Source organism: Pristis pectinata, chromosome 7 (genome assembly GCF_009764475.1).
Source record: "Pristis pectinata isolate sPriPec2 chromosome 7, sPriPec2.1.pri, whole genome shotgun sequence".
NCBI classification, from domain to species: domain Eukaryota; kingdom Metazoa; phylum Chordata; class Chondrichthyes; order Rhinopristiformes; family Pristidae; genus Pristis; species Pristis pectinata.
In genome coordinates, this window is record NC_067411.1 from 3,208,968 (window position 1) to 3,229,219 (window position 20,252).

The window sequence follows — 20,252 nt, forward strand, 5'->3', positions numbered from 1 at the left end:
GCAAATTTTGAAAATTATGGAACATAAGGAATTAGACATAATAATCAAAATGAAAAACATTTAATCTTTTGATATGTCAATTGATATATTACAACTAATCTAAGGGGCTGCTGCCACAGAAGGCTTCCTGCCATATCTGTGCCAGTCTGTGTGCTTTTCAGTCTGTCTGCCTCTGTCATTGTCCCTTCCTCCCTCTGCACCATGTCTCACTTGCTGCCCCTTCCTTCCTCTGTCCCTCCATCTTTGCTGCCCTTCCTCCCTCCTTCCCCTCTCCACTGCCCCTTCCTCCTCTTTTCTCACTTTAGTCGCTCCTGTGACAAAGGATGTTCTACCACAGAAGGAAAAGCTAGATAGTTTGTCTAGATAGAAATTGGTTTAATTCTCTGGTCACTTTTTTGGTCAGTACTTTTGTTTGTACCATGTTGGTGACTGGATTTCTGATGGGATCTGATTTACTTTCCCAGATTTTTGTCCATTCCTAAGGGATTCTCCTACCTGAACGAAAGGGGTTATGTTACCAAACAGTTGGAAAAATGGCAGCAGGTGAGCACAATAGTTCAATGACAAAAACTCTTCAAAAAGTATTTCATTATGAGGTTGTTAATAAAATCTTTTGCCTTATGACTGGGCTAAAAGGAAGCATTTTCTGCACTTTGACATTTTGCAACATATTCAGTGTTGTGGATGGATTGTGTCCGCTCCTGTATACTGGGTAAAAGGAAATGATGCCATGCACGTGTCCAGGTGCACATCAGAAAATACGCTAACGACAGTTACCTCATGTTCACTGCCCTCTATGTAAAGTAATCAATCTGAATTGTGAGGGCTATACATGAAGTGGAGGATAGACTACTTAAGAATGAAGTGAGGAGAAATTTTCTCAGAGTGGTGAATCTTTGGAATTCTATTTCCCAGATAGCTGTGGAGGCTCAGTCATTGCATTCAAAGCTGAGATCGATAGATTTTTGGATATTGGAGTAATCTTGGGATATGGGGATAAGATAGGAAAATTGTTGAGTGGTAGAGCAGGCTTGGGATGTCAGATGACCTACTCCTCTTTCTCTTATTCCTATGTAACCACCTATTTTTCAAGTTACCTTGTGTTCTCTGTTTGTGGACTGAATGCCAATGCCACGAACAGATGTAGGGTTCAGTTTAAGATCTTGAATCCCCAAATAATTATTCCTTATATGGAAATAAAAGGCTCTTCAGATGCAATAGCCAAGTATCAATTTGGTCTTCTGAGAATTGCATCCAATTCTTTGATGATGTTGCTGAAATAGTGACTAGTACTCCAAATGATGTTACTTGTATACACTGCATATTGTCGCCACTTTGTGGTGATCTTGTAAGCTATCCTTGCTTCTACTATACAATGCATTGTTTATTTCACCCATCAATTTGCCAGTGACTCCTGACCCTTCACCTGTGGTATGTTGTTCAGTGTAACCTAAAGATATTTAATTCCTATTATTATTGGAGGTTGATCACTTTATAGTAGCTGTTAATTACCCTACCTTCCCTTCAAATCCTACAATATTTATTTGGAAACCCACCCACTAATTCACTGCAGCTCAGTGGTAGCTTTCTTAACATTTTTGTCCATGTCGTATTCCTCTTTTTCCATTTCAAAAATATGCTTTATTCATAAAAAATTCAAATGTGTGTTGTGCACTCGTTGAAGAGAAGGATGCTGAGTTGTGGATTGGGGGGGTGGGCTGATTGTGGTATACGAAATCATGAGGTGTCCAATTTTGGATCCAATTTGCCAACTTCCTTTGGATCCCATGGGCTCTAATTTCCCACGTGGGACCTTGTCAAATTCCATACTGAAGTCCTTGTAGACCACACCAATCACACTGCCCTCATTCAATACATTTTGTTACCTCTTCAAAAAAAAATTCAATTAAATCAGTCAAACCGGGTCTCCTCCTACCAAAGTCTTGCTAACTATGATTAGTCCCTACCTTCCAACTATAGATTAATCAAGTGCTTCAAAAGCTTTTTTCCCAATAGCTTCCCTATAACTGACGTTAGGCTCACAGCTCTGTAATAGAATGTACAGCACAATACAGGCCCTTCAGCCCACCATGTTGTGCCAAGCTTTAAACCTCGCCTAAGACTATCTAACCCCTTCCTCCCACATATCCGTCTATTTTAAATTCCTCCATATGCTTAATTACATGGTTTATTCCTGCTCCCCTCCTTGAATGAACGTACTACATTTGCTGTCCTGTTATCTGGACCTCACCTGCAGCCAGCAAAGATTTAAAAATTTCTGTCAGGGCTTCAGCAATCACTTCCATCGTCTCCCAGAGAAACCTAGGAATACCTCACCATGCCCTGGGGATTTATTCACCTTTAAGTCTGCTAAGATATCCTTTTTAATGATGACATGTACCTTCCACTCTCCACCCTGAATTCTCCAACTATAATGTCCTCCTTCATGAATGCACTTGAGAAGTATTCCTTTAAAATGTCAGCTGCATCCTGTGGCTCCATGCACAGATGACCCCTTTGGTTCATAATGGGCCCTTCCCCTGGTTATGCTCTTGACCTTAAAATGCTTTGGGGTTTCCCTTAATCTTATCTGCCAGTGATATTTCATGCCCCTTCTTTGCCACCCTAATTTTTTTTAAAGTACCCCCTACACTTTTTGTACTCGAAAAGGGCCTCCCCTGTTTTCAGTTTCCTCTACCTGCCATATGCTTCCTTCCCTCAAAATTCTTGGCATTAAGGGATCCTTAGATATTGTCCTTGACTTTTGCCCTTGTGGGAAGATGTTGGCCCTAAACTCTTTGGGCTTTGACATTTCATGCAGATTGATTTTTGATCAAAAGTTTCTTATGAATAAAGAATTCTACTAGGGACAGTTGATGAAGCTGAAAGAAGCATTTCACTGTGTCATGGCCATACCCATCTGTTCCAACACTCAGGACATAGTGACATTGGAGTTTGAATACCCAGGGGTATGCACAGCTTGATGCAATCACATGCAAAGTTAGCTATTAGAATAGGGGCCATGTTAAATTCATTTCGTCACCTTTTTTTTCTGGAGATTTCTACATCTTAAGTTTCTGTAAATACAATCCATTTTTGAGTTGCACACAAATTAGAAATGATTTTGGGTGACTTATTACTTATCACTTTCCCAGAGTAGACAGCCAGCGCCCCTCTCCCAGGGCACCGATGCTCAGTACAAGAGGGCATGGCTTTAAAGTAATGGGTGGGAAGTTCAAGGGAGATATCAGAGGAAGGATTTTTTTACCCAGAGAGTGGTTGGTGCATGGAATGTGCTGCCTTGGGCGGTGGTGGACATTGGTCAAATTCAAGAGATTGCTAGATAAGCATATGGAGGAATTTATGTGGAAGGAAGGGGTTAGATAGTCTTAGGCGAGGTTCAAAGGTCGGCACAACATTGTGGGCGGAAGGGCCTGTATTGTGCTGTACTGTTCTATGTTCTATAAAGTAAGCACATGATAGTAATAGTAGGTGCGCCTCAATCGTGATGGCCAGATTTTTACCAGAATACCAGTTTTGACTTTGCTTTATACACTCCACCCAGCTCTTGGTGCGTGGCCAGTTACTCTGAACCATATTCCCTTTCCAGAACCTTTGAGCATGTAATCCAGCAGATGCTTAAGTAGTTAAGTAGGATTGAAGCAGTGCACAGTCTTTCTTTACTCACGTATGACATTAAAGCAAGGATGACTATCCACAAAGATGCCATGCTGCTAATTCAAAGAAGAATTAAGAAATTTCTCCCTTGTGTCTCGGCCACAATTTATCCGTTAACAGCATCCAAAACCTAAACAAACAAAAACTGCTGGAGGAACTCTGCGGGTTAAGCAGCATCTGTAAGGGGAGGTTGGTGTGTGAAGGAATTGTCAATGTTTCATATCGACACCTTGCATCAGAACGTCTCTTGTGTCTCCATTTTACTACTTGTGACTCCAAAAGCAAAATACCCACTTTTATATTTCATTCATGTTTCTGGGCACGTGCTCTATGCAGACTGGCTGTTGAACTTCCTACATAGCAATTGTATAGGTCAAAAATATTTCAAAGCATGTTTGGGATGTTGAGAAAGATACCTGCAATTTGGCAAATGTTGACATTTGTTAACTTTCAGGAGCAGACTCTAAGATGTATAGAAAAACCATTGACATCAGTCATACAGCCTTTTTGAGCTATTCTGCCATTCAATAAAATCATGGCCGAGTTGTCCAAGGACTTTCACTCTTGAAAATCAAAAAAAAACTACAGATTCTACAGAATCTCATATTTGAAGTAAATATTCTCGACATACTAGACGAGTACTTTAATCACCAAGGCATAGAAAGCTATGGATCATGCTGGTAAATGGGATGAGTGTAGATGGGAACTTCATTGTTCAGGAAATATAGGCCTGTTCTGATCAAGGTTAGATGAATAGCTCCACAGCAAAGTTGGGCAGCAGGCAGAGAATCAGTCTTCCTGTGATAAGTAAGAGCCATATGAAAATCAAGAATTGTATAGTACCTTTAAAGTTGTAAGATGGGGCACGCTATGGTGAAGCACCCAACTTTAGAGTAAGTTGTGTTGAATGCTGATCCTGGGCGTGTGGCCCATCATGTCATGGCTCAGAGATTAATAGAATATAGAGTACTGTATCAGCATTGTAAAGAACATTATGTGTGCTTTCAGGAATACAACTTGAAATATGTGGATCTGATTGAAGAAAAGCTAAATGAGGCACTCACTACATACCGCAAACCCGCTGATGGAGAGAACTATGTGCGTCGCAGTAACCAGAGGTGAGAGACTAAGAGAGCTAGTGTTGACTTTCGTTTATTAAAATATTTGCCAAATGCACAAACCCAGTGTTAGAATTCTTTAATCACCTCTCAATGTTTTGGATTTTGCTTTATAACATCTGGGTAACAAGTTAAGATTTATAACAATGAATACTGAAAGTAAAAGTTGTGCATACAATGTATTGTTAGATTTGTTTTTCACTGTATTGTCTGCGCTTGTTTGTGTGGAATTTGCTGACTTGGTGACCAGTTTCATTTCTGAATTGCCAACATGGTCCACAAGTGAGTGCAGACAATGAATATGGATTAGGTTTTTTGTACTCATCAGTTTAAACACTTGCAGACCTTTGGTATTCACTAAATGTTCACAGACAGTCGATCAGAAAGTCAGGCACACTGGGGAATTATGGTGACACAGCTGGCAGAGATACTGCCTCACAGCTCCAACAACCCGGGTTCAATCCTGACCTCGGTGCTGTCTTTGTGGAGTTGGTACATTTCTTCCTGTGACTGCATGGGTTTCCCCTAGGTGCTCCAGTTTCCTCCCCAAAGGCATGGGTTGATGGGTTACTTGGCTGCTGTAAATTGCCTGTAGTGTGTGTGAGTGGTCTAATCTGGGGGCAGTTGGTATTGGTTTATTATTGTCACTTGTACCGAGGTACAGTGAAAAACTTGTCTTGCATACCGATCGTACAGGTCAGTTCATTACACAGTGCAGTTACATTGAGTTAGTACAGAGTGCATTGAGGTAGTACAGGTAAAAACAATAACAGTACAGAGTAAAGTGTCACAGCTACAGAGAAGGTGCAGTGCAATAAGGTGCAAGGTACATTATTAATAATAGTGACATAGAGTTTAATTTTAAAAGTGTAGAACTATTATAGTAAGGGTAGTGAGTAGATCTGTAGAGAGCAGTGGGGAGAATAAAAAAAAGTGGGAGTAGTGTAGGATTAAGGTGGACAAGTGCTTGGTGGTCAGCACATTCTTGGCGGGCTGAAGGGCCTGTTTCTGTGCTGTATTGACTCTGTGACTTGATCATAAAATAAATTTAGTGCAGTAACAATCTTTGGCCGCTTGGTGTCAGAAGTGTGTTAAGTAAGCAGCTTAAAAGATTAAAACCCATAATGGGTGAGGTTACTTGGGATTGAACATAGTTACAACATCAGCTTTCACTGTTTACTTAAACCACCTGAAAGACACACAATGCCCATAGTAGTCACCCAAATAATGCAGTGATGGCACTTAAAATAATTTGTTTTATAATTTTGGAATATCTTGAAATATGGTATTATACAAATGTAAATAAGAGAGAAGATATCTTTATCAGTCACATGTACATCGAAACACACAGTGAAATGTGTCTTTTGCGTAGAGTGTTCTGGGGGCAGCCAGTAAGTGTCGCCATGCTTCCGGCGCCAACATAGCATGCCCACAACTTCCTAACCCATACGTCTTTGGAATGTGGAACGAAACCGGAGCACCCAGAGGAAACCCACGCAGACTCGGGGAGAACGTACAAATTCCTTACAGACAGTGGCCGGAATTGAACCCAGGTCGCTGGCACTGTAATAGTGTTACACTAACCGCTACACTACCGTGCCTGCCCATGCACTACTTTTCTCCTGTTTGTCTCTGAAAACTAATTGTAATTCAGTGTATAGCTTGAAGTGTAGTGCATTAAGTCATTGCTCCTAAGATTTCTGTATTGTGAACTTGATTTTCTGTTTTCTAGGTTACAGAGGCCATATGTTTACCTGCCTGTTCACCTATATAGCCAGTTGGTGCATCATAAAACAGGCTGCCATTTACTGGAGACCCAGGTCAGAAAACCATTGTATAACTGAATATACCTTTCAAAATGGTAAATACAATGCACTGTCGTGGCTACAATTACAGTAAAAACAGCAAGGAATGGCATTTGAAAGCATGTTCTAAACCAATAATCCTGTCTCCTTTCAGTTGTTGTCTGATCTGATCTGAGAGTTGCCAACAATATCTATTTCTAAAAAGTAACACTTTTAAATTCCATAATTGAAAACCAAAGAAAACTGGAAACCCGAAATAAAAAAGGAAAATTCTGTAAACACTCAGCACTTCATGCAACTTCTGAGGAAAAGAAACAGAGGTAACAGTTCGGGTCATGAACCCACTTCTGACGAAGGGTCTTTGACCTGAAATGTTGATTCTGTTTTGCTTTCCACAAAAGCTGCCTGACTTTTGTTTCCAGCATATTCTGTTTTTGTTACTGATTTCCCGAATGTTATCTTAGAACAGTTTGAATTCTCTCCCGTTACATGTCTAGTCAGAGGCAGACGGAGAGATTTAGAGGGTTCTTTACTCGCTTCTACCCGATCCTGTTCATGCTGAAGGAGTGTTTAATCTGACTGTGTAGAGTGGGCTTTACTCTTTACCTAACCCATGCTGTATGTCCTGGGAACGTTAGGTGGGGCAGGAGCTTTACCCAATACCATCGATGGTTTTAATTTTTCAGAGCATTGTTCCAGACTTGAGTTATGTGGTGCGTTCACCAGCACTGGATAAATGGGATGGTGTAAAGCAGCTGAAGGCAGCACTCTGGGCCTTGGTAAGATTAATTTTTTTTAATGTATGGTTTCCTTCCCATATTTCCACCCCTCACGATGCTGTTGCTCATCAACTATTCTGTATGTGTTGCAAACTCTTTAAATCCTCGTTCAGTTGACCAATCTTCATTCCCATTGGAAAGCCCTTAACCTAGAATGATAGCAACTGTATGTAGAACTAACATTGGCAGGGCTTGGTCAACTCTGCTCAGAATGGAGTTAAACCCAAACCATTTCTGGTTTCTGAGCCATTGTTCTATCTCACATATTTGGCACACCCTGGCGCCCTTCCACTCACTGGGGCCCCGGTTCCAGCACAGCCTTCCGCTCACCAGGTCATCGATTCCTTTGCTGCCTTCCCTCTGGTTTCCACACTGCCTCCACTGGGGCCCTGGTGCCCAAGCTTTGTGACGTACAAAATAGTGAACTAAAAGTGTGTTAATAACATCTGATGTCCAACGCCACCAAAGTCCTGGGTGTGCCAAGTTATCAGAGTTTTACTGCAGTAGGGTCCCAGCTCCAATACCTGCAGCTTTCCAACCCAAAAACAATCTGTTTATTCCTACCTGGCATTTCCCATTTATTAACCAATCCTTAATCCACAGTACAATGCTCTCTAATTTTGTTTAACAGCCTCTTGTGGTACAGCTGTTAGTGCTGCTTTCTCAATTCCAGGGACCTGTGTTCAATCCTGACCTTGAGTGTTGTATGTGTGGGGTTTGCACATTCTCCCTGTGACCTTGTGGGTTTCTGCCAGGTGCTTTGGTTGTCTTCCACATCTTAAAGACATGCTTGTGGATTAATTGGCTACTGTTCACTATCACATAGTGTAGGTAGGTGGCAGGGAAGAGAAAGATGATGGAAATGAAAAAGAATGAATTCCAGAACATAAGAGAGGCAATTGAACTGATGGGATTGCTCTGTTGGGAACCAAAATGAAGCTGTTGGGCTAAATGAGTCTGTGATACTCTGTCTCATTCTGTCTGTTGGATTCATACTGGCTCCCAACACAGCAATCCCATTAGGTGTCTAAAAGTTGAAATGCACCACGTCAACTTATTTGACTTGTATACGCCACATCAATTTTTCTATTTATAACCTTAAAAATCTCCAAAAGAAATGTTAAATATGCTTTCCCTGTCAAAATCCCCATGTTGACTCTATGTCGTCTTATTGTTAATACCATCATTTTCCTACTTTTGATGTCAAACTTTCTTCTTTATTTTCTTGTGATTGTGGCTTCGCTTTGCAAGGTTGGCATTTATTGCTCATTCCTAATTGCCTTTGAGAAGGCGGTAGTGCATCACCTGTTTGAACTGCTTTAGTCCTTGAAGTGTTGAAGGAGCTCTCACAGGCAGTTCCAAGATTTAGATCCAGCGACAATGAAGTACAAGTGATGTATTTCCAAGTGAGGGATGTTGTGCGTCCTGGAGGGGAACCTGTAGGAGGTGATGTCCCCATCCATCTGCTGCCCGTGTCTTTCTTGACAATTGAGGTTGTGGAAAGTATGATCAAGAACAGCCTGGGTGAGAACAGCAGTGCACTTTGGTGAAAAAAAAACTGCAGCCACTGTGTAGTATTGGTGGAGAGAAATATTTGGGGTGATGGATAGGGTGCCTGTCAAGCAGGTTGCTTTCTTCTGAATGGTGCTGAGCTTCTTGGGATCTGTTGGGCTGTAGTCATCCAGGCAAGTAGAGAGTATACTATTATGCTCCTAACCTGAAGCTGGGTCATGGAGCAGAATGTTCATCCTCTGGCCTAGTTGGGTTTATGGTCATCGGTAACCTCCAAGATATGGAACTCGGCAATAATAATATTTCTTTGTTATTCCTCTAACTCATTAAGCAGAAATAAAGCATCAGGACAGCATCACATCCCCCCCCCCACTTTAATATGTTTCCCCACTCATCAAATCCCATGTTTCATACCATGTTGAAGTAGTTCTTCACAGATTCCATGTTACTTAGTAAATTGGTTTATTATTGTCACATGTAACAAGATACAGGGAAAAACTTGTCTTACATACTGTCTGTCCAGATCATTTCATCATAACAGTGCATTGAGACAGTATAAGGTTTAAAAAAATGCAGAATAAAGTGTTACAGTTACAGAGAAAGTGCAGTGCAGGCAGACAATAAGGTGCAAGGTCATAACAAGGTAGATTGTGAGGTCAGGAGTCCATCGTATCGTACTGGGGAAGCATTCAATAGTCTTATAACAGCGGGATAGAAGCTGTCCTTGAGCCTGGTGGTACGTGCTTTCAGGCTTTTGTGTCTTCTGCCCGATTTGGGGGGGGGGGGGGGGTTGGGGATGTTGTGGAGAAGAGAGAATCTCCGGGGTGGGAGGGGTCTTTGATTATGTTTGTTCCTTTACCAAGGCAGAGGGAAGTGTAGACAAGAGTCCATGGAGGGGAGGCTGGTTTCCGTGATGTGCTGAGCCGTATCCACAACTCTCTGTAGTTTCTTGTGGTCACAGGCAGAGCAGTTGCCATACCAAGCCGTGATGCATCTGGATAGAATGCTTTCTCTGGTGCATTGATAAAAATTGGTGAGGTTCAACGGAGACGTGCCAAATTTCTTTAGCCTCCTGAGGCACTGGTGAGCTTTCTAGGCTCGGAAGTCTATGTGGTTGGACCAGAACAGGTTATTGGTGATGTTCACTCCAAGGAACTTGAAGCTCGTAATCCTCTCAACCTCTCAACTTGATGTACATCTTAGCAAAGTTTTCTTGTATTTATACGAGCTTATTTTCTGAAGACCAGAGTCACCCATACTGGAATTATCTGGTGGCCAGTCTAGATGGCCACCGTTCTCCTTGGGTCATGCTGGATGGCCTGCACAAGGATCCTGATCTAAATGTGATTTGAATTTCAGGGAAACATTGGATCATCTAACTGGGGACTGAACCTTCTTCAAGAGGAGAATGTGATCCCAGATATCATCATCCTGGCCCAGACCTGTGAGATTCTTTCAGTCAGAGGGTAAGCAGCAATCCTTTTGGAAATAGACTGGAGGAGGAGCCTAATATGTGCAGTAGTAATCTGAGTGCTTGGATATGTCAGTAATAGCTGATAAGTGAATGCTGGTTGGATTTCCAGAGATTGAGGTGACATCAGTAGTGATCTAATTTAGGAATATGCTTTCAACAGTGCATCAGAGTATGGCTTGTTATTTCCGCTCACTTTTTTTTCTTTTTCCTGCTCCACAGGACGTGTCTGTATGTGTTAGGCCTCTTGGCAAAAACAAAGCAGGGGTGTGACATCCTGAAACAGCACAACTGGGATTCGGTCAGGCATAGCCGCAGGCAACCTTGGCCTGTGGCCCCAGATGACATGGAGCAACTGTACAATGAGCTATCCTCAATCCCCAGCACTCTGAGCCTCAGCTCTGAGTCCACCAGCTCTAGACATAACAGCGAGAGTGAGGCAGTGCCTCAGAGTAAGTATCTCAATTTGTTTTCCTATGCTCTCTCAATGTAGTGGGAGTCTTCTCCAGCAGCACAGTATAAATCACCATGTAGCTGTCTGGTTATTCCCCAAGGAAGCTTTGGTTCAAAATGGCACTTAGTCACATTGAATTTGTCAAGTTAATTTTGGGGGTGCCAAGTGGCTGTACAAGGATTAAAGAAAGGTTAGAAGAAAGGAAGTAGAACACATCACCATGAAAGACTTTGGAACCAGTAAGACCTTCCTGTTCTCCCAATTGCATCCCAGAACAATGAGGTCAAATGGCTTACGGGGCCTAGATCACCTAAGTCTGTCCAGTGATGTTAAAGCACTGTCTGTTATGATTTCTGAATTACATACCTTTTGTCAGTTTTTATACTTATTGAATTTTGGGAACTGGAGTCACTGGCGAGGCCAGGATTTATTGCCCATCCTTAATTGCCTTCAAGAAAGTGTTGGTGAGCTGTCTCCTTGAATTTCTGCAGTCCTTCTGGCGAAGGTACTCCCACACAGCTTTTAGGTATGGAGCTCTTGGATTTAGATGATGAAGGACCAGAGGTGTATTGCGAGCGACTCTGAGAGGAACCTGTACTGTAGGAAGAGGGTTCTAATGTACCTGTTGTCCTCCTCTATCATGGTTGTGGGTTTGAGAGGTGCTGTCGAAGCAGCCTAGGCAAGTAATACCTCGGCAAGTGCTACACACTGCATCCACAGTGGGGTGGTGGGGGGATTAAATGTTTAGGGTTGCTTTTGTCAAGGTGAAGGACATCAACACCAGGGAATGGAACACCTCAGATCCACAGTCAGCTGCAAGCTCTCCTAGTACACAAACTGCATGAGTCACCATCAAATACAATCAGTGGAGGTACAAGGAACAGGAGGAAACCATTCTGTCTCTCAATCCATTTGGTTAAATCGTGGCTAAACTATAACTGAATGCTTGATTGGCATTATCTATGAAAAATCTATCAATCAGTCTTGATTTTCAACTGACCCAACATCCATTGCACTGTTAGAGTAGGAATTTCAGATTTCCCTTGTCTTTCAGGTGTAAAACTGCTTCCTCCTTGCACACCTGAAAGGTTAGCTCTAATTTTAAGATCTTGCCACATTCTTTCTGGGCTTTTGCCCTTCCTTCCTCACCAACATCAAGTAAATAATTTCTCACTTCCTACCATACAAAATCCTCTAGTCATTGTGCATAGATCCAGCCTCAAACTTTTTAACTCAAAGCGATACAGTCTAACTATATGCAGTCCTTCCTTTTTGCCCTAGTGTTATATGTTGTATCTGTACTTTTTTCTGTCTATGGCCAAAATCCTTCCTACAATACTATGCCCAGGACTGAGCACACTCTTCCAACTCCAAACTTGGATCTGTACAGCTCACTTTTCCTTCTTCCATACGTTAACATAAAAACTGAGAGGCCAGTGCAGATCTCTGGCAAAAACGCATCACATTCTGCTATTCGGAATACATTCCCTGGTTTCTGTCCCTTACCTTGCAACCATTTTCCAAAACATTCCCTTAAGCTCCATTCAGGTTCATACATTTTCATTTATGCTAATAATCACTTGGTGGAACCTCATCAAGTACCTCTGGAAGTTTGTAAAGTCAGAATCCATACACAATCCCTGACCATCTTATAGCTACGTCTGTCCGGTATACATTAACCTTGATGTGTACACAAGTTTTGACACAGTTTGTAAAAAAAAAAATTGGCAGTGCATTTGTCAACTTTTATCATTCATATTTGGCATAATGTTTTGAGCTGTTTAACGAAAGAGTGAGCTGTTGACCAATACAGATCCGTCACTGCTAATATTGAGAGGTGATGAATTAAGAGAATTGTGTACCATACTAAATCAGACTAGTCATTGACATAAAGGTCTGACTTCCAGCTCCTTGAGTGAAGTCTTAATACCAGTATGGCAAATGAATCTCAAGACTGGATAGAAGAGCTCTCTGTATATTCACTGGTCAGGCCAGGTACAGCATGAGTTCGCAGCAAAAGTCTCTCTTGACCATCCCATCAAACATTGTCTTCATTTTACTCAGAATCTGATGCTAACTGTACTTATGGTCTCTGTTGAATGATGTTCTATTTGTCCAATTATAGGCACAGTGCAAGAAACAGTAACCAACAGGGGCACAACATAGCGATTATTCCAACTAGATGGAGGAGTCATTTTTCCTCCAGCTCATCTCCATTGAATCTGGAGCTCAGGTTTTGATGCTCACTTCTCAGTGGCAGCAGGGACAGGTCTGGAATTTGTCCATTTCATTCATCAGATGTGGCTCAGTGGTTAGTGCTAGTACTCTTACCTTGAGTATTCAATTCCTCCTTAAGAGACTTGGGACAAAATTCTTGTCCTGAGCAAGTGCTACATTTTAGGGATGTCCTCTGTTGGATGAAGTATTAAAATGAGGTCCTGCCTCGACCAGGCAGACGTTACAGTCCCATGATGCTGTTTCCAGAGAGAGTGGAGGAATTCTCTCTGTTGACTTAGCTAATGCTTCGGTAAACATCACAAAAGCAGATCATCAGCTCATTATCAAATTGGCCGTTGTATTTATTTCATTGTGCAGTGACTACACTTCAAAAGGACTTGTTTGGTTTAAAGTGTATGTACTGTCCAGAGGTCATGAAGGTACTATATAAATTCAGCTTGTGTTCAACAGAACTGAGTTGGGCATGCTAACTGTGGGCTGCTTTGTTCCAGGCATGTTTATAATGGAAGATGATCGATATGGGAGCAGCACAACGAGCACCTTCTTTCTAGAAATCACCGAAGAGGGAGAGCAGTCTTTGTCATTGAAGCCTAAGTCAACAAAGGAAAAGGAACGAAGCCCTTTAAGCATCCTCAGCTCTTCCAAATTCGTCACCCGGCGCTTCTTCAACAATTTGACCTCATTGCCCAGCAAGAAACTGCGAAGTAGCAGCGAGTCCAAGTCTGCCAAAGTAGCAGTAGACAGGAAGCAGGCCCATCAACGTATCCGGGCGGTCACTGAGCCAGCCAATAGCACTGAGTACCTGCAGAGTGAGGTATTCACAAGCATCCTCAATGGCACCCGAATGCATAAGAGCCACACGTTAAGCTTGGAGACCTCGTTTGTTGGGAATAGGGATCACGGCAATGGAGGAAGCTCACAGAGTATCTCAGAGTCTGAACTGAAACGCCCAAAGACATTGTTGGGGGAAAATCACAGGGAGCAGGTTACCAAGGACAGGCCAGTGGGGGATGGCACAACTGGCACACAGTTCAAAAGCCGTAGCCAGAGCTTTAACACGGACACGACAACTAGTGGCATTAGCTCTATGAGTTCGGTTAGCTCTAGTCCCTCGGGTGAAACGGTGCGTTTAGACACAGAGTGTGGCAGCCTGAATACAGTTGTCAGTGCACGGACGGTGAAGACCAATGTGTCCCCCACACCCCGTTCCAACCATCTACCTCTGGCTAAATCAAACTCTGTGTCACTGGTACCCCCAGGATCATCTCACACTCTCCCACGAAGGGCACAGTCACTCAAAGCACCTTCTGTCACTACTATAAAGAGCCTGACTGACTACAACTTCAGTTACACAACCCCACGTGACGCTTTTGGGTACGCCACCCTGAAGCGACTACAGCAGCAGAGGATGCACTCATCACTATCGCACTCTGAGGCCCTAGCATCTCCAGCAAAGGATGTGTTGTTCACAGACACAATTACCATGAAGACAGGCAGTCTGGATTCAAGACTAACACCAAGAAGGTAATTCTTAATTGGTTTATTATTGTCACAATTGCCCAGGTACAATGAAAAGCTTTGTTTAGCATGCTATCCATACAGATCATTTTATCATATCAGTGCATTGAGGTAGTTCAACAGAATGCAGAATAAAGTGTTACAGTTACAGAGAAAGTGCAGTGCAGGCAGACAATAAGGTGCAAGGCCATAACGAGGTGGATTGTGAGGTCAAGAGTTCATCTTATCGTACTAGGGGACCGTTCAACAGTCTTATAACAGCAGGATATAAGCTGTCCTTGAGCCTGGTACGTGCTTTCAGGTTTTTGCATCTACTGTCCGATTTAAACAGTGCCTGAAAGGGTTGGGTGAAATATGATCTCGTTCCACATTCTCTTCTGCAAATGTATATGTTAAGTTCATACGCGAGAAGGTTGTGACATTTCAGGTATGTGGAACAGTTTGTTTCCCTCATGGATATTCTTTGACACTTGTAATCATACTATTAGTTACTGGCATTTGAGTGAATGTATTATCAGACGATACAAAGATTGGTGACATTTTGGATAGTGTAGAAGATTGCCAAAAGATACAGCTGGATATAGATCAGTTGCAGATATGGGCAGAGAAATGGCAGATGAAGGTTAATCCAGCTCGGTGTGAGGGGTTGCGCTTTGGGAGATCAAATGTAAAGGTACAGTATACAGTTAATGACAAGACCCTTAACAGTGTTGATGTACAGAGAAATCTTGGCCTCCAAGTCCATAGCTCCCTGAAGTGACTGCACAGGTTGATAGGGTGGTAAAGAAGGCGTATGGCATGCTTGCATTTATTAGTCAAGGCACTGAGTTCAAGAAGGAGTAGGTTATGTTGCAGCTGTATAAAACTCTGGTTGGCCGCATCTGGAGTATTGCATTCAATTCTGATCACCCCATTACAGGAAGGATGTGGAGGCTGTGGAAGGGTTCACCAGGATGCTGCCTGGATTAGAGGGCATGTGCTATAAGGAGAGGTTGGACAAAGTGGGGTTGTGTTTTTCTGGAGCAGCAGAGGCTGAAGGGAGACCTGATAGTTCATAAAGTTATGAGAAACAGCCGGTATCTTTTTCCCAGGGTCGAAATGTCTAATACCAGAGGGCATGCATTTAAGGTGAGAGGGGAAAGTTCAAAGGAGATGTGTGGGGCAAGTTTTTTTTTACACAGAGTGGTGGGTGCCTGGAATGTGCTGCCAGGGGTGGGGGTGGAGGCAGATACAATAGAGGTGTTTAAGAGGCTCTTAGGCACATGAATGTGCAGAGAATGGAGGGATACGGACATTGTGTAGGTAGAAGGGATTAGTTTAGTTTAAGCATGTAATTACTGGTTTAATTAGTTTGGCACAACATGGTGGGCCGAAGGGCCTGTTCCTGTGCTGTACTGTTCTGTGTTCTATTATCAAGCATAGCATGAATTAAGGGCGAAGATTAGGCCACATAGCTCTTTAAATCTGCTCTGTCACTCATTAAGGCTGTAGCTGATCTGATTTTAACCTCAACTCTGCATTCCCATCTACTTGCTGGTTTCCACCCACTTGCTTATCAAGAATCAGCATTAAAGATATTTAAAGACTCAACTTCTGGCCTGGTGGCTCTGAGGAAACAAGCTCCAAAGACTGAAAATTATTTTTTTAAAAGAGTGCCTCATCTCTTATCTTAAATGGGCAGTCTCTTAATTTTTAAACAGTGACACCCCCCCTTCCCCGTTTTTGATTCTTCCAGGTGAGGAAGTATCCTTTCTACACCTAGCCTGTTGAGATTCTTCAGCATCTGATGTTTTAAGCTCTACATTTCTCATTTGTTCAAACTCCATCAGGTACAAATCTAGCTTGTCCAATATTTCTGTAAGACAACTGTCCTTTCCAGATATTGGTCTAGAACACACTTCTCTGAGCTGCTTCCAGTGCATTAACTTCTTCGTTAAATAGGTAGACCAATACTGCACACATTTGTGCTTTCACCAATGCCCTATAGTATTGAAGCATAACCTCCCTACTTTTGTATAGGTCCTTTCCAGGTCACGGTGAGGTTCCTTACCCATGAACCGTTTGTAACCCAAACAGTTCACAAGGAAAGGTGGCCATGAACCAAGTTCCCATGCTGCAGAAGATGCCTGCATCCTGTAGCAACTGACAAATCCATTCCTACCTATCTCCTAAATGCTTGTTCATATGTATGGGTATTCATAATTGGGGAGGATCTCTATTTAAATCCCCTAACTATTAATGGTAAAGTTGTGAAAATCCAAAAAACTACAAACACTGGAAATTTGAAATGGAAACACTCAGTGGGTCAGGCAGCATATGTGTGGAAAGACCTTTCATCAGATAACATTCTGTTGGATTTTCTAATTAGTTGCCTCACCTGTATACTAGTCTTTTGTGAATTGTGTATGAGGACACTCGCGTCAACTCTGCACCTCAGTTCTATAATCCTTCACTCTTCAGATAAGATACTTTTTCCTTTCTTCCTTCCAAAATGCCCACTTTTGTATTTTCACACATTGTACTCCATTTGCCAAATCTTAGCTTAACCATTTCCTTTCTAGCAACAAAATAACTGCTGGAGGAACTCAGTGGGTCAAGCAGCAAGATGCTACTTGATTTGCTGAGTTCCTGCAGCAATTAGTTTTTTGCTCCAGATTCCAGCATCTGTGGTTTGTCTTGTGTCTCTGTATTCCTTTGTAGCCTCCTTGTGTCCTTTTCACAGTTTACTTTCTTACCTATCTTCATGTGATCAGCAAAGTTAGCAATCATAGCCTTTATCCAAGTCATTTAATGTAAATTATTTAAAAATTAAGACTCCAGAATCAATCCTTGTCACATCCTCGGCAATTCTTGCCAACAAGAAAAAAAAATTATTTAAGCCTGTTCTTCAATCCATACCAATGTGTTACCTGCTACACCATGGGCTTCTATTTCCCAGAAAAGCTTTTGATGCAGCATGTTATCAAATGCCTTCTGGAAATCTAAGTACAGGACATCCTCGTTTTCCCTTGATCTGTTGCACAAGCCATTTCAAAGAACACCAATAAAATTGGTCAGACATGATTTCCCACATGATGAATGTTAAGCTGACTGGCCTGTAGTTTCCTGCTTTATGACTCCTTACCTTTTTGGAATAAAAGGAATCTAATGGAACCTTCCCTGAATCTAGGAATTTTGGAAAATCCAGTGCATCAACTATCTCAGTAGTCCCTTCTTTTAAGATCCTATAATGAGTCCTTCAAGACCCAGAGGCTTATCAATCTGCAACTACAATTGGCTGGATAACATTCCTGCGGTGAATGTCATTTTTCTGAGTTCCAATCCTTCCTTTACCACAAATATACCCCTATTTCTGGGATGTTACCTGTATCCTCTGTAGTAAGGACTGATGCAAAACCTGTTTAATTCATCTACCAATCCCTTGTTTTCCATTATTAATGCCTCAAGCTCATTTTCTAATGCTGATTTTATAAACACTTTTTAAATATTTGTAGAAACTCTTTTTATGTTTCTGGTCAACTTTGTTTTGTATTCTGTTTTTTTGCATTTTGTGAATTTATTCAGCCTTATCAGTTTCCTGGGAAATGCTGACATTTGGTATTGGTTTATTATTGTCACTTGTACCAAGGTACAGTGAAAAATTTGTCTTGCGTACAGATTGTACAGGTCAATTCGTTACACAGTGCAGTTACATTGGGTTAGTACAGAGTGCATTGATGTAGTACAGGTAAAAACAGTAACAGTAGAATAAAGTGTCACAGCTACAGAAAAAGTGCAGTGCAATAAGGTGCAAGGTCACAACAAGGTAGATCACGAGGTCAGAGTCCATCTCATCGTAATTGCTTGAGGTGACAAGCCTTGACGACATCTTATACTGTCCTTAGCATTACAAACCAGTCCAAACAACCCAAAACACAGTCCAGGAAACAATAGGTCAGGTAGCACCTGTGGAAAGAGAAGCAGTTAAGGTTTGGCTTAGAAAGTTCATCCACCTTTCACAGGGTGCACTGCAAGTCATGATGTTGCAAGGCTGAAGAAGATGATAAGTGAGGCTGTGAAACCATGAAAAGTATTTTGATTTTGGGGAACTGGGAGCCATTTAAGTTGGTAGGTATGGGTGAAAGTTGAGCAGGATTATGAGTTATTTGTACAGTGAAGTGGACTAGGCACACCTTGGAAAAATGGGTGAGCTGCATTTCTGCTGGATATACTTCAGATATCAAGATGAGGCATTGGGCTGTTTTCTGCTGCAGGGTCCCAGCTAGCAGCCAGTTGTACGCATGATACTGCCTTGATGCTTGATTATGATGCTGCCTTGGTTAAGGTGCCTACCAACAGAGGCAGTGGTGAGGTATGAGAGGAGTAAAAGATCTGTGGGAGTATTACTCACAAAAATTCACCAAAATCAGGAGGAGTAATGGAAAATTGTCTTAGAGGAAGTACTGTAGCATATTGTTCAGTGTACATTGTGTTTGAGGGTGTGAGTGCCATCACTTGACCAGCAGAGACAGCTTGCCATCTACTCCTCTGATCTCTATTCATTTCCCATTGTTCAGGTTCATCAAAGCGTTGAGCTTCGCCTCACTGGACAAAGAAGATTTATTAAGTCCGATTAATCACACGACACTTCAGCGCTCTTCCTCTGTACGCTCCATGGTCTCCAACGCCACCTATGGCAGCACAGATGATTACATTGGCCTAGCACTGCCGACTGACATCAATGAGCTGTTCCAGGTAGGATCAGTTAAAATCTTGGAGCTGAGCCTACAGAATATTGTTGTGTATCGTGTGTGGCTAGGAAGGCATGCAGTCATGTGGGTGTACAGGGAGGCTTATCTTGCCAGCTTACGGCTGCAGTTCCAAAAACAGAAATGCCTTTCATGTCCTGCTGTGTTCTGCTATTTAATGAGATTGTGCCTGATCTGTAGCCTTACTCCATATTTGTCTTCATCCTTTTATACCTTTATGGTTTGCAAAAATTTCCAATCTGAAATTTAAAATCAAGTGGAAATTTCTGCTGTCCTCTGCATTTAGAACTGGTTTCCTAATGTTAGTCCTGGTCTGGATCTAGTTTTTATATACTGCTCCCTTTCTAATCAGCAAAAGTAGTTTCTTGCTGTCTGCACACACTCCCACTGCTGGGTTTCGCCCACTGCTCCGGTTTCCTCCTACGTGCCTTGTGGATTGGTAGGTTAATTGGCCGCTATTACTTGCTCATAATGCAGGGGTGAGCAGTACATTCTAGGAGGAGTTGATCAGAATGTGAGGTGGCTAGGTTACCAAGAAGAATTAGTGGGGAAATGAGGTTGCTCTATGAGCTAGCATAGATTCACTGGGCTCTCTTTTGTCACAAGTTAAGGATATTTCAAGGGGGTGGAGTGTGAAAACCATATCTGACTAGGCAGCAACCCAAATGTTTAATTGCACACCAGGGGCCTCCTAGGTTATAAGGAAAATGTCGAGGGGAATTGAAGAAAAGAATTTTCACCCAAAGGCAGGTGGGGCTTTGGAAGTCAACACACTTAAACATTGTTGAGGGTCTCCATGGACTGAGCTGGGAAGACTCGAATATCTCTTTTCAGTAGACATGAACAGAAAGACTTCCTCTTCTGTTGTAAATTTCTGTAATTCTCTGGTTGAGTCTGGGAATGGCTGACCACTTAAAGTGCTTCTAAAGGA

At 42.2% G+C, this 20,252-nt stretch overlaps 1 protein-coding gene across 2 annotated transcripts in view; it reads left to right on the forward strand.

Annotated features, from left to right (window-relative positions):
- Positions 1–20,252, forward strand: part of rictora (RPTOR independent companion of MTOR, complex 2 a) — a 148,545-nt gene that overhangs the window by 116,821 nt on the left and 11,472 nt on the right. For both annotated transcript variants that reach the window (XM_052020116.1, XM_052020118.1), the window contains 8 exons: positions 465–543; positions 4,687–4,796; positions 6,529–6,616; positions 7,288–7,380; positions 10,252–10,358; positions 10,586–10,815; positions 13,547–14,579; positions 19,130–19,307. In XM_052020116.1, coding sequence (XP_051876076.1) covers positions 465–543; positions 4,687–4,796; positions 6,529–6,616; positions 7,288–7,380; positions 10,252–10,358; positions 10,586–10,815; positions 13,547–14,579; positions 19,130–19,307 — 1,918 coding nt within the window. The remainder of the gene's footprint in view (positions 1–464; positions 544–4,686; positions 4,797–6,528; positions 6,617–7,287; positions 7,381–10,251; positions 10,359–10,585; positions 10,816–13,546; positions 14,580–19,129; positions 19,308–20,252) is intronic.